This window comes from Fulmarus glacialis, unplaced genomic scaffold (genome assembly GCF_000690835.1).
Source record: "Fulmarus glacialis isolate BGI_N327 unplaced genomic scaffold, ASM69083v1 scaffold51244, whole genome shotgun sequence".
NCBI lineage: Eukaryota > Metazoa > Chordata > Aves > Procellariiformes > Procellariidae > Fulmarus > Fulmarus glacialis.
The window spans coordinates 1-13,806 of record NW_009207167.1 but is presented as its reverse complement, the minus strand read 5'-3'; the positions used below and the strand labels follow the sequence as shown (position 1 = coordinate 13,806).

The 13,806-nt window shown below is 36.0% G+C and overlaps 1 protein-coding gene across 1 annotated transcript; it reads right to left on the bottom strand.

The window, feature by feature from the left end:
* Positions 1 to 924: 924 nt before the first annotated feature.
* Positions 925 to 12,514, bottom strand: LOC104070313 (methylcrotonoyl-CoA carboxylase subunit alpha, mitochondrial {ECO:0000250|UniProtKB:Q96RQ3}-like; the record flags this gene model as incomplete). The annotated part of the gene is made up of 9 exons (XM_009575973.1): positions 925 to 1,306; positions 2,856 to 2,927; positions 3,952 to 4,059; positions 5,431 to 5,568; positions 8,357 to 8,406; positions 8,970 to 9,056; positions 10,175 to 10,391; positions 11,724 to 11,833; positions 12,331 to 12,514. Coding segments are annotated over 9 exons (1,086 nt in total), but the record flags the coding sequence as incomplete, so codon positions are not given.
* Between the last annotated feature and the right edge of the window lie 1,292 nt (positions 12,515 to 13,806).

Below are 13,806 nucleotides of genomic sequence, written 5' to 3'. Positions count from 1 at the left end.
AGCATCTGTGTTTGTTCCTTTCGCAGTATAAACCATGCTATCATCTTAAATTGGTATTTCAGAAGTTCACATGACAAGCAGAACTTCACCTTCACTAAAAGATTAAAAAATTTTGCAAGTTTGCAACAATTAAAATGTTTTTTTTTCTTCTTTCCCTCTTCCTGTTTCTCTGAGGTGCTTTTTAAACAAGTTAAAATAAATTTATGGCAAATGATCAGTATGCTGCTTCTGAGAAATATTTTCTCTGCGTATCGAAAAAACGACCAATTTTCCCTTCTGCAACACTGCAGATACCAAAAAATCTGACTAATATTCTTAGTCATATTTCATGTTATAAAGACTTTGGTATACTTCATTCCAGCCAATAAGTAATATATTAGAAAGTGAACAATATGGGAAAAGTAATGAGGATTTTGCAGTCAGTATTTTATTTTGGCACACTTTCTAAGTATTAAATAAGCTTATCTTCCTGTGCTACTACTTCATGTTTAAAGATCAAATGATATTTCTGGAAAGCAATTATGTTCCAGCTTTGATTAGTGTAGCAAATGCTAGTATGTATTTTAAAAATGCTTTGTATCAGATATTTCAAAGTATATTAAAATAATTTTTGAAATGCAAATTTCCACTACTTATTGAGGTAAATGGGAAAAAAGATTCACCAAAAATGACTGAGAGAGATCCTGGGCTAAGGAACAATCCTGAATTCCCTTATTCAGGCAAAGCATAAGCCACAAACAGGAATTTTGCCAGAAAAATGAATTCATAAAACAATTGTCATCTTTCATATTTCCTTCAAATCAGTGCTCTCACATCTCAGGGAAAAAAGGCAGCTGTGAATTAAAAAGTAGGCAAAAGAACCCTAGCGGTCTGTAACTTACAGTCCTTACTAACCTCTCCCATCCTTTAAGAGTTCCACATCTTTTTCCAGTCTAATGCCTTTTCACAAGCAAACATAACCACTGAACAACAATCACGTAGGTCCACGAGTTATATATACAATCACAGTATAGTGATATCCAAATTCAGTAAAGTCAGCATAATTTACAGTCAAACTATGCAGGAAGTGCAGAGGAAACCAATTCCCCAATCTATTATACAAAACAGTTTGCTGAAAATATGAAGAAATCTTCTCCTGAGAGAAAATCAGCACAGTAGAAAAAATAAAATGCACCTTCTTTGAATTTTATTTTGACTCGGCCTCTTCATCCACAAATTCAACTAGCGGAGCGTGTCTATTGGCCTGGGCACCTTCTTGGAAGTTAACCTTTTTTATCACTGCTGCCTTTGGAGCCCTTATGGTATGCTGCGTAGAAACAGATCAATAGTGAACCAGCAGAGTACTTTTTTTTCCTCCCCTCTCTTTCTCTTCAGCAAATGCTAATATTACTCTTTGGTGCAATGAGAAAGAACACACTTCATCACCTCCTCTGACACAGGTACATTTATTTTAAACCTTTTAAAATGTTATCCTAAACCTTTTTCACGTTTTATTTTCTCATGAATATTTATTTTGATAAGTATACTAGGGACAAAAATGCTATATAATGTTATATTTTGAAGTATGAACAGCTGAATGTTATTTTACTTCACTAATACTTTTTGTTATTATAATAAATACCAGGCAGAAATAATACAGTTTAAGTGCAAAACGTTAATCATACAGCAGATTTGTTCTCTTAAGAGGAATCTGCAGATTTACTAAAGATATTTTTGTTTGCTGGCCAGGAGGGGTCTTTATTGAACAGGTATCTGGCAAAATCCAGATGAAACACAAATACAGCTACTAGTGACAGTAAAGGAATAGCATGTTTACATACCAACCACCAAATTGGTCTACTTGCATTGTATCAGGTTAGTTTTCCATCAAAGTTTTCGTTCTTGGTAATTTTCTAAATAGGGTTAGTCTAATATCAAAGTATTTAATATCACATATTAAAACCTCACATCTAAACAAGGATTCATTTAAATAATAATTTGCTTTTTAAATTTTACATTTTATATTTCAATAACTGCAAAAAAAAAAGAGAACAACTCAGATAATGTCAGTCTGAGATATCAGCTGGAGAGGCACAAACATTTAGCATCCAATCGCAAGTAATTTTCAGTATAATTTTTTTAGTGCACAGATGACGTATTTCATGTAATTTTAGTGTAATTTACAAAAGGACATAAGGGAAAGGCAAATTTTCTCAATAATGTTAATTCTGCTACCACAAACTGAAGTTTAAAATAAACTAATAGGCAAACCAAACCAGGTCAAGCTACAAAAACTGTAATTCAAGCAATTTGAGCCATGGTCAAGCAACGTGACAAGATATAATGGCCAAAATACAAGTCCACTGAATACCATGTGGACAATTACAAAGAATCATTAGTGTGCTCTTGGTAAAACATTATGTAAATAATAATAAAAAGACTATAAACAAAAAAATCCTGGGCATATTTACAAAGTCATCATTAACTTAATTTCTACATGAAGTAACTGCGACAACACATATGCTTATATCACAGACAGCGAGCAAGAGATACACCTAGACAGTTTTCTGCTAGAAAAACGAAAGGATTATTGATTTCTTGGGAGGGGAGAGAAGGACTGACAAAGCTAACCAAATGAATGTTAAAACATCTGCAGAATAGCATGGATTATATAATCGTCATTTGTTAATAAAATAACAGCAAATATAATCCTCTAAAATCTAGTCAGACCCAACACTTGTTTTACAGCATGTAAAGTGATACTGACATCTGCAAGCTACAGTCTGCACCATACTTCAATAATGCAATCGCAAATAATTAAATTATGACCAGATTTTTATTTTCTCAGTAATTAAAACCTTTTATATGTCACTTACCTCCATTTTCATAGCTATCATAACCATCAGAGGGTCTCCAATCTGAACCTTATCCCCTGCTTTCACAAACACCTACAATTCAAGAGAAAATTGGGAAAAAATCATGCATGTCTGTAACATTAAAAATCATCAGCTAGATCTTCGCTAGCACAATCCACTGAGTGACTGTCGTTTTGCAAAACAGTCTCCTAATATCTTCATTATTGTTGAACTGGGTATCTGAGTTCTCTAGATAATACTCAAGGGGAGTCGGAGGCTATAGAAAGAGGTTCAGTAACAGCTAACAGGATGACCAGGAAGCCATTTACGTATCAAAAAAGAAACACTAGAAGAGACAATGTACATTCTACCCTTTCAGGGCTTAAGAGCTTCTGTTTTGAGAAAAACCTCTTCCTAGAACCAGTCACTGAAGTTGGTTTTAAAACAAAATCCAGAAAGATTGCAGGAGCCGCCTAGTTCTTCTGCAATAACTTTGATTTAAAGTGTTCACTCAGTATGTAAGAGGTCCACATTCAATGTACTCCACCCTATGAAAGGGTTCATGCCTTTTTATTGCTAGAGGAATCCTTTAACTACTAAACTCTCCTGGAAATCTCTTTTCTTTTGAAACTTTTCCACTGTACAGAAAAATACACAAGACTTGCTGAACTAAAGAAAAAGAAACAGACAGAAACAGAAGCAGCAAAACACACAGCTTAACAAAAAAAGGCGTTTCTGAATATTTACTTTTTTGCAAGTGCATCTAGCATCTCGTTCTTTTGGTTAGATGAAATGGATCAAGCAGCCTTTAACTTCCTTCAAAGTTCCCCTTCAGGGGACTTTGACTTAGCAAGTAATTAAGATGAAGAAAAAATTATTTAAGTAGTAGGATTAGTTAAATATTCAGATCTTCCAGAGCTCTAGAAAAAGACTAGAAGCCTGAAAAACTCTTGGGTGGCTGCTGAAAAGCCAGAGTAAAAAGGGGTTTTTCCAACTGGGAGAAGCCACACAGCACTGACATTCGCTGGCCCTAATTCTTTCCTGGCAGTACAAAAGCAAGCACCATTTCTGGATATATACTGGAGAATTCATCTCCTACCCATATTATTATAATTACCTTTTCAACTGTGCCTGTCATGGGCGCTACAGCACCGCTTTGCATTCCCACCGAACTCACTGCAGATAAGTACTTGGGTACAGGAAGGCCAATTTGAGCGCTACCTTCCTACAGAAATAAAATCAATGACATATGAGTTAATGATGTAAAGTAATACCACTAGTAGACATGCTGACATACAGGGAAAGAACAGATCCAGCTTTAGTCAAATCAGTCAACTGTTTCGGGTGGCACGCTACTGGGGCCAGGGCAGCAAAAAGACTGTGGGCATGCTTTTTGCTAATGTCTAAGTCCTTGAAAGCCACACCTGCTGCTGCTAAGGATCAGCAAGGAAGGAACTACCCCTGTGAAAAAAAGGCTCTACATGGACATTTGTACCAAACCCACACCTTCCCTATTCACGCAGCAACAGCACAGAAGGTTTTAGAAAATGATGAAAGGCTGTTTGAACAAGGGGTAGGCAGGTTGCTGCAACAAATAAGACAGACATTGGCATCTTCATTGCCAAGCATTGTCAATATGAGTGTTCCACAATTCACAATAAAATGGATTAAGTGCTAAGTTTAATGAAAAATTCTCTTTATTCAAAATCCCCTAATTCCTCTCAGACTGGCTATCCAGAGTTTTGCAAAGACTGATTCTCCCCCATATCCTACCCATACCCTAAAACTTCTGTTTCTTCTGGATCCCCCACCTCAGACTCTACTCTGATACCACACAAAAACTGAGCTTTGCCATTCCAGCATGAGTTACTTTGTCCTCATCATTGGAGTAGCGAAGTTTTCACTGCATTCTGCTGAAAGTCTTAAGGGGCTCAGAGCTAGAGGTTAATTATTGAAACCAATACATAATAATTTACTTATTTCAGTTACATTTTTATTGAGTTACTTTAAGACCCTGTAATCTTTTTAACTGCAAATAAAAAATTTACCAGCCTAATCATGCAAATTAGGGTGTCTCCTCTTGCAAATGCCATTATTCATGCAATGCAGATAATGCCATGGTAACTCATAATTACAATTTTTTTAATATTAGCTAAAGTTACCCTCCTCAGACCAATATCAATTTCTTTCTTATCATTTAATATTAAAAATGAAATACACTGAAATAAAAGTATAAGTTACAAGCACTTTCAAATAATTGTCAATTTGAAATAATTGCTACTGTTCTATGACAAACTTAGATACTTGACCATTTTAATATTTTGTGTTCCCCCCTCCCAAACTCCCAAATTTGCAACTCTGATTCACCTAACTGTATTTGATCTTTCTGAAAGCAAGTAATTTTATCACTCAGTGACCATAAGCAACTAACTTCTAATTATACCTATAAATCCAACAAGTATCAAAACATTACGGGCCAATGTAAGAACTTGAAATTATGATTCACTTTCACATTCTCTTGTAATTTATATTGTTCATTTACATGGACAAAACTCTGAAATTTTATACTTGTGGTTAATAAAGAAAGAAACTTTACCGGAAAGAAGAGATAAATGGTGTTGTCCAAAATGACCAATTTGGACTTACACACTGTTCCATTTACTGAAGACCTCAAGTAAACTGAATCACCTTCGTTGAAGATCTCTCCAGAAATCAGGAACGTTTTATCTTGAATCTAAAAGTTAAATGCTTTTATAAGGACAAGGCTTAACTCTTCATGAACAATAAACCAAAAATTAGTATTTGTAGCATACATTCATAACCTGTAATTCTTCATAGATAATTCTGGAATTACAAAAAAAAAAAACACCACACCCCACTTTTTAAATCTTATGTATCCTTTATTTTTCAGTTAACAGACTTGTCCTGGTTTCAGCTAGGATAGAATTAAATTTCTTCCTAGTGCTGTGTTTTGGATTTAGTATGAGAAGAATGTTGATAACACACTGATGTTTTTAGTTGTTGCTAAGTACCCTACTGGTCAAGGACTTTCAGCTTCCATGCTCTACCAAGTGCACAAGAGGCTGGGAGGGAGCACAGGTGGGACAGCTGGCCCATCTGGCCAAGGGGGTATTCCATACCATGTGACGTCATGCTCAGTATATGAATGGTAGGCGTGTTCCAGGAAGTAGCAATCCCTACTTGGTTATCAGTCAGCGCAGGTGGTGAGCAATTACATTGTGCATCACTCATTTTGTGTATTCTATCATTATTATTATTTCCCCTTCCTTTTCTCTTCTATTAAACTGTCTTTATCTCAACCCACGAGTTTTCTCCCCACAAGTTTTTCTCACTCTTACCTTTCCGATTCTCTCCCCATCCCACTGGGGGTGGGGGGGAGTAAGTAAGCGGCTGTGTGGTGTTTGGCTGCCTGCCAGGTTAAACCACAATAAGACTGTGTTCTGTATCCAATGCAACCAGCTCAGAAGATTAGCTAATATGCTCTCCTAGGACAATTTTTACTATAAACTATGCATTAGCACTCAGCAAAATACAAAGGTATATTATTTCCCAGGAAAAACAAAAAAATCAAAATATTCAGTTTAGTGATGCTACTAGAATCCAGTATTTTTAATTTGTCTTAGCATCTTGACTTTCTTCAAACTGAAAAATCCATACTATTCAGCTGTCATCAATGCTTTCCAAAAGACAGGTAACTTCCTCACTCTTAGAAGCTTATAATACAACAACTACAATATATTCAGTAAACCTACAAAGGAGCAGAGGACAGCAGTAATGGAGACAGCGTCAATTAGACACCAAAACTGCAAAAAAAGACCAAATGGAAAGGTTATTTATTTGTAGGTAACCCTTTCACCTACATCAACGGAAACAGCACCTCTGCCACAACTTCAGAATACAAAGATGAACATAAGTGTATTACATTTAACTGGTATTTTTAGTTTGAAGTCCAACATCACTGAGCAAAGAATCAGAGACTTGCCGGTCTTTCAGGATGCTATGAGTAGAGATAAAATTCAGTCTTCATTTACACAGTCACATACTATTTCTCCACTGAGTGAGGACCTTATAACATGCATTGAAAGGATACTGTTGATCTGATATTGAACCCTGAAAAAAAATCATTTGCTTGATCAGTATCCTGAACAGGGGTGCAAATTAGGGCAACACCCTGGGCAGCACTGTGAGTGCTTGGCAGTTCCATCGCCCAGCAACCTGCTTTAGTTGACTGGCCTCAGGACAGGTTTGGTAGCACTCCAGAGGCACTGTCTTCCTCATGATCAGCTCTCGATTCTGTTTCTCCATCCCTTATCTCCAGCTTCTCTCCATTTCCATCTCAACCCCCATTCTTCCTACTTCCCTGGGAGTCTACATTCTCCCTGGTTACACCTCCCCTCCCCAAAAGGCCCCACTCTATGTTCCTTCCAGCCTCTTTTTTTTTTTTTGCTGACATTACTTATATGAGATAAGCCTAAAGTATAAAAGCTTTCCTGCATTACATATGTAAGCAATACACTCAAAATAACCCAGGTATTACTTGAGGGATATGGGTTATCTCAATATTCGTATCAGTAGAAATAAGGGTTTGAGTTATGCAACATGTGGTTATACACATGAAAGCACAGTAATTTTCTCACTATTTTCCTAGTACGCTCATCTCTATACAGTCTAAGCAGTTCATAAACACTGACTTATTCTCATAATTCCCCTTTTCTGAGTATTGGAAACAAGAAGCTGAACTACAGAGTGACTGCATTCTCGAGCATGCAATCATTCTGGATGCCAAATTTGAGATAAAACCCATTCGACTCCAGATGATGCAAGAAGGATATTCAATACTCAGCAAAACACAACCCCCACAAGCCACACAATTAAGAGACTATCACACATGCACACACAAAAATATCTATGTTTAAAGCATCTTGAGTTGTACCCCATAGGATCTCTATAGCGTAGACAGAGAAAGAAGCCAATTCTGTGGGGCATCATTCAATTATTTAACCAGAAGATTTACTACTCTCATCATTCCTCATCTCATTTGGTAATCACTTTCCAATTTCCATCTTAAAAAAAAATGTGTTATATTATAGATAATGCTCTAGAAAGCTTTTATTTATCCCACAGGAGATCCATCTCATGCACAGAATAAAGCAGGAGTCCTGTGGAAAAAACATCTTTTTAAATGCAGATTTAAATCTAACTTCCAGTGTTTTAGAAAGACAAATTTAAGAAAGAGAAAATAAAGAGTAAGATCTTTAAATACTGGAAAAACAAATGCTTTTCTTAGCCTTTAGTAGCTCTTCCATGCCAATCCAGTATCTAGCAAAGATAATTTCAGGCCAAAATAACAGTCTACAACAACGGCTGCAAGCAAACCAAAAATAGAATCCTGTATCAGTAATTACCAAGCAACTTTAGTAACAGTTAATACCAAAAGAAATCTACACGAAACTGATTCTGCTTTTATCTAATGAAGTATCTGAAAAAATTGGGACTTGTACCTGCATGTTGTATGACCCTTCTTGATTGTAACTTACAGCTACATCCACAACTGTTCAATAAAACAAAATATGTATATGTGAGTAGATTTAATTACAGGATCCAGAGAATAAGTACATATAAACAATATTTAGTCTATCTTGATAAAAAGAGAGACCTACCAATATTAAGAACAAACATTTTCAGATTAGCTTAGTACACACTGCAGATTTCGTACTGAATTCTAGGCAATTTGTTTTTCAAAGATGAACACCTGAAGTTATGCTCTGAAATCTGTATTATCTAAATCGAAAACAGATTTTCGATGGGAAAAAGTGCTGAGCACTTTCACACCAAAGTGAAGTAAAAAAAAAGTCAATGGCACGCAGTTCTTTTAAAAATCTCAACCTTATTCATTTAAATGATGTAGTGTCATTTGAATTTGGTTTATATCTCCTCAAGATCTAACAGTGTGGATTAATCATGCAATTAATTCTGCGAATTCCCAGCTTAAATTGCATAAAACTCATACTGCTTCTATTTGCTGTTTCTTAGCCTGAATTTTCAAGCACCAGTTGAAATAACTTTATCCGTCAAGTATCTCTTCTCCCTCCACACACTTTTTTATTAACTTACTGTTTTCCCCATCCAGCAGAGACAGTTTTCTAGTATAACGTATATTTATTCTTCTACCAGTGCTGGATGCAAATGGTGAGAATTTATCTAAAACACAAAATACAGAGATATGTTACTTTCATTCTATTTTGGCAAAACACAATAGTTAGAACTTACACCATAAAATCGACGTCCTACTATTACTACCATCATACTTATATATTTACATGGCACATAAAAGATGGGGGAACCACTGTAATATATAGTGACAATCCCTCACTCAAGCTTCAACACTGAATAAACTGAGGCTGCGTAACCTACAGAAAACATGACACTAACAACAGCACTTGCTAAGAAGAAGGATATTGACTGTTCTCCATGAACACATCCTTAACAGAAGAAAACATGGGAATTCAACTGCAACATAGCAGATTCAGATTAACCTTTAGGTGAAGGTTCCAACTGTAACAGTAATCAAACATGGCAGCAAGTTGCCTGGGAAGATTGAGGGGGTTTCTATTACTTGGTGTTTTTGAGAATGGATCAGATATACAGCTATCAGATATTGCCTGATTAGTTCATCGTCTCTTGAAGCAAGGGAATAGTGTATGTGAATCTTTCCAATGCCACTCTCCCATGTTTCCAGAATAGTTAAAGTAGAGAAGGAAAGAAAATTAACGAGGTTGTTGGCAGCATATATTAGATTTATATGAAGTTTTTGTTAACAGCCATCACATGCCCCTCTGGTATAATCATTAACAGTGTCAGAATTCAAGAATGTTCAGCTCCTGGAGTCCTGTTCATTCCATTAAACCCTACAGCCTCTCCCAATCCTAGCAGAGTCAATTTTATCTCCGAAGACCTTGGGCCAACTGTAGGAATAATAGTGACAGATACTCACTGTTTATGCTTGTAAAGAACAAAGAGTACACAGTGACACTGATTATGAATCCCAAGGTCTTTCAGATAGTGCGTATCTGAAGTGCTGTGAGAAGTAGTCTGTACATTACAAACGGCTATATTCAGGTGATATATTCAATATCTGCCCCTTAACAAAAGTTATAGTGTGCTCTGTGTGTAAATATCTGACAGATGCCAGAATGCACAACCCTGAGCCGGCACAAAATAACGCAAAAAGGGAGCACACAAATTAAATAATTGCACATAAGCTCACAGCACTGTCCCATCCAGTCACAAGTAAAATAAAACAAAAGAATGATCCTTACCATCTGAATGATCTCTAAAAGCATCTGTTAGCATTTTCTCTTTCAGTATGAGTCCTAGAGCTGCCTGACACATAACTTCATATGGGGTTGCCTTTTTAGTTGGAAACAGTTCATCATGGTGTTGAGGAATGAAATTAGTGTGCACATTTCCAGCCTCAAACTGTGGGTGTCCTGACAGGCTCAGTAAGAAATCAATATTAGTGCTTAATCCTACAATCTGTAAAGAAAAAGACGCATATTGCCCAACTGAAATGAAATTATGAATGAACAAACAGCTTTCTGCTCAACTTATGCACAGATGATAGATGAATCTTTCTTCAGACAGCACCATCAAAGCACAAAGTTTATCAATAAAACGTAATTAATTCAACTGGTCTGTTTTATTACCAATGAAACCATTTCTTTTAAAAAGAAAAAAAAAAGCAAGAGTAGCTTTCTCAGAAGCACGGTTTTCAAAATGCTACCTTTGTCCACTGTGAAGTCAAAGAAAGTTTCCCAGCAATAGTAATGGGAGGTAATTTAGGAAAAAAAACCCTACTGTTTTGGAAAATCATGCTCTGAGTATTTAAAAGAGTATTCCTAATACGAAAAGCGCCTCTTATTAAAAATGAGTTATAATAGTTTCAAGATATTCCATATTTGATCTTTTAGTAGTAATAAATGGGAACAATGACTTTTATAAATTTACTAGATACTATCCGTTTCCTGTAGTGCAAAATACCTAACCAAACAACATGAAAATAGAACTAATTATTTTAGACAAAACAGTGAAACTGCTAACTATATTGTGCTGTCAACATTTATGGACAGAACTACTAAGAAAATTCTGAAAAAAACCACAGGAATTCTTTTATCTCTTTCACTTGCAGTAATCTTAATTTTTAGCTAAAACAATAGTGGGCCAAACATTTTCAGCACCTCAGTCATGTTTACATTGTTGATTTAAAAGTGTAAATTAATTCTGCACAAATAATATTCAGTCTCATCTCAAGCCTTCTGAATTCCTCTTTTGAAAATATATACAATACCTGTAGTTTTTATAGGGGGAAAAGGGACCACTTTTTAAAAAGAACTGAGAGCATTAAAAATTCTCTGTATTTCTTTACCACATGTATAGCCTAAAAATTTAATTGTTTTTATAAATTATAAATTACAAGCAAATATCGTCTGACACAAATTCCACCTACAAATTCCTTTAAGTTTGAGAAAGGTCACACTACGATTGAAAATGTTGTTGTCTAGCCTTACTCTTCTACAAAGTCCCAGCTGCAACATCCAACTGAAGATATCGCAAACTTAAGAGAAATCTATGTGCAAAACTGGACTTCACACTTATCTCTACTCACTCCACCAATGAAAACAGCTTGCAAATTAGGAAAAAATACAGACTCCGCAAACAAATAATGAATCTGAAATGGTAGTGGCAATGCAGGCTCCCTCTTAGAAACCACTTTTGGTTCACCGTAGTATTTTATCCACATTTTGTTAGCTCAAGATGTTCACAAAGTTAGCTCAAGATCTGAAATCATACTGGGTTCCATCTACTTACATTATATTGATGCAAACTGTATCGCAGCTTTCTCAGTGCTGCTTGACGATCCTCAGCCCAAACAACCAGCTTTGCAATCATTGGATCGTAATGAACAGAAACCTCATCACCTAAAATATATTAAAAAATGCTGTAACACTAAACCAAGTATTTTCTGAAAGTTAGTAATGCATGGTACTGCACACATTATGGCATAATTAATGGCCACATTTCTTTGTGTCCTTAAAGAACATTAATCTTTAATTATGTGACCTGGCATTTCAATTCCAAGGACAACTTCAGTACTGACTTTTGTAGAGGTTAACATTACTCAGATTCCGTTTTCTTCGTTGCAATGAGAATGCAGGATTGATAAATTGTGATAAGAATATAATCAGCATGATTCAATGGACTATAATTTGGGTAGAGGTAAATAAAGAGGTAAATAAAATATTCAGTGATTGACCAAAAGTACATGGACAATCACAAGGAAGAGTAATTCTGTAGAGATTTGTCTTTGTAACAACACCCTGTCAGACAGACTTATTTAGGCCAAAGAGGAAAATGCTTACAAAGCAAAGCTTTTGATGTGAAGTTTTTCCAATTACACCACTGCCTTCAGTTTTACCTTGTCTGACTCCAGTTTCTATCCTGGTGAAACTATCAGGTGGTGGGGTGGATAAGTGCAACAATGGCCCAGCCCCTGGCATAAAGTTATTATTAGGGTCTTCAGCATATATTCTAGCTTCAAATGCATGGCCTCGGAGCAGAATCTCTTCCTGCCTTAGGGGAATCTTCTCTCCTGCTGCAACCTGAAAACAATAGGTTTTTTTCTTTAATGCAGGATCAATATTCTGGAGCACCAATATATGAAATATTAAATATCTTTCTTCTAAACATGAACAACTAGAAAGCACATTAAAAAGTGGTAAGTCATAAAAGGCTAATTCTGAAGTTATTCCTTCCTTTTCTCTGGGAGTCTCTGAGAAAGGATTTTGAATTATTATTGTGTAAATTGACCTCCTTATATTTCACACAGCTAAAACATAATGGAAAAACAGCCTAATTTTTTTCTACTGGTTATGTCCAAAAACAATTTAACGTTTAAGTTAAAGCCTGGTCAACTAAGACAAGATTTTATCAGAGAAAAATTGCTCCAAAAGCAGATGATAAAATGGATTACTGGCAGCCAGCACTACTGGCATATGCTGTTGATTCTTCTGTATACTGTGGGACCTGTACATTTAAGGGAATGTTCCTCTAAGGGGATTTCTAACAATTTAAGAACCTTTAATGGGGAAGGAAACGTTTTAATACTCAAAGAAATTCACATTACAAATACAGGAATACCAACAAACACCACCAACACACCAGTTTGAGACTGAAAAAACAGGGCTTTTAGGGACAAAATAATAACAAGAAGCTTGCTGCAGTTAAACACAGAGGAGACCCTTTACCAGGAAGCTACACAATTTCCATCCACATGGGAAAATACAAGTTCCTATTAAAAAATTTGTAGCAACATTTCATCTTCTTTTGAAGTGTCAGGGGTTTTCCATACTCTGCCTTCTGCCACCAAACTATAGATTTCAGCAAAGACAGCAGAATATAACTTAGTCTTCAAAGAAAGAGTAGTACTATACCGATTCACAAAAATAGTCTCTCCAAGAACTGAGAGACATATTCCATCTATTGACTCACTATACCAAGACCACTGAACCTTTCCACCTGCTCTCTTTCTCTTTCTTCCTCTTGTTTGATCCCTGCTCCAACTCAGCACTCAATGCTCAACCCAGATCAGGAAGCCAAAAGTTCCTCCTTTTTGCATCAGCGTTTGCCATTTTAGTTTTCTTTCTGGTTACAGTAAACACTCCCCCACCCTATCTACTTAAGCTCAATGTGTGCTGCTGTTCTCACTTTTGGATTTATCTAACCAGAATTGTTTTTCATTTCCAGTCCCCTAAGGTCCAAAACTTTCTGTTATTATTCAAACGTATGAATAATCTCTCTGTAAATTAGGTGTGTGAGGAAATAGCCTGTTTCCAGTCCACACAACTATACATTTATTTTAGAATGTGATCGATGGGCCGAGGCCAACTGTATG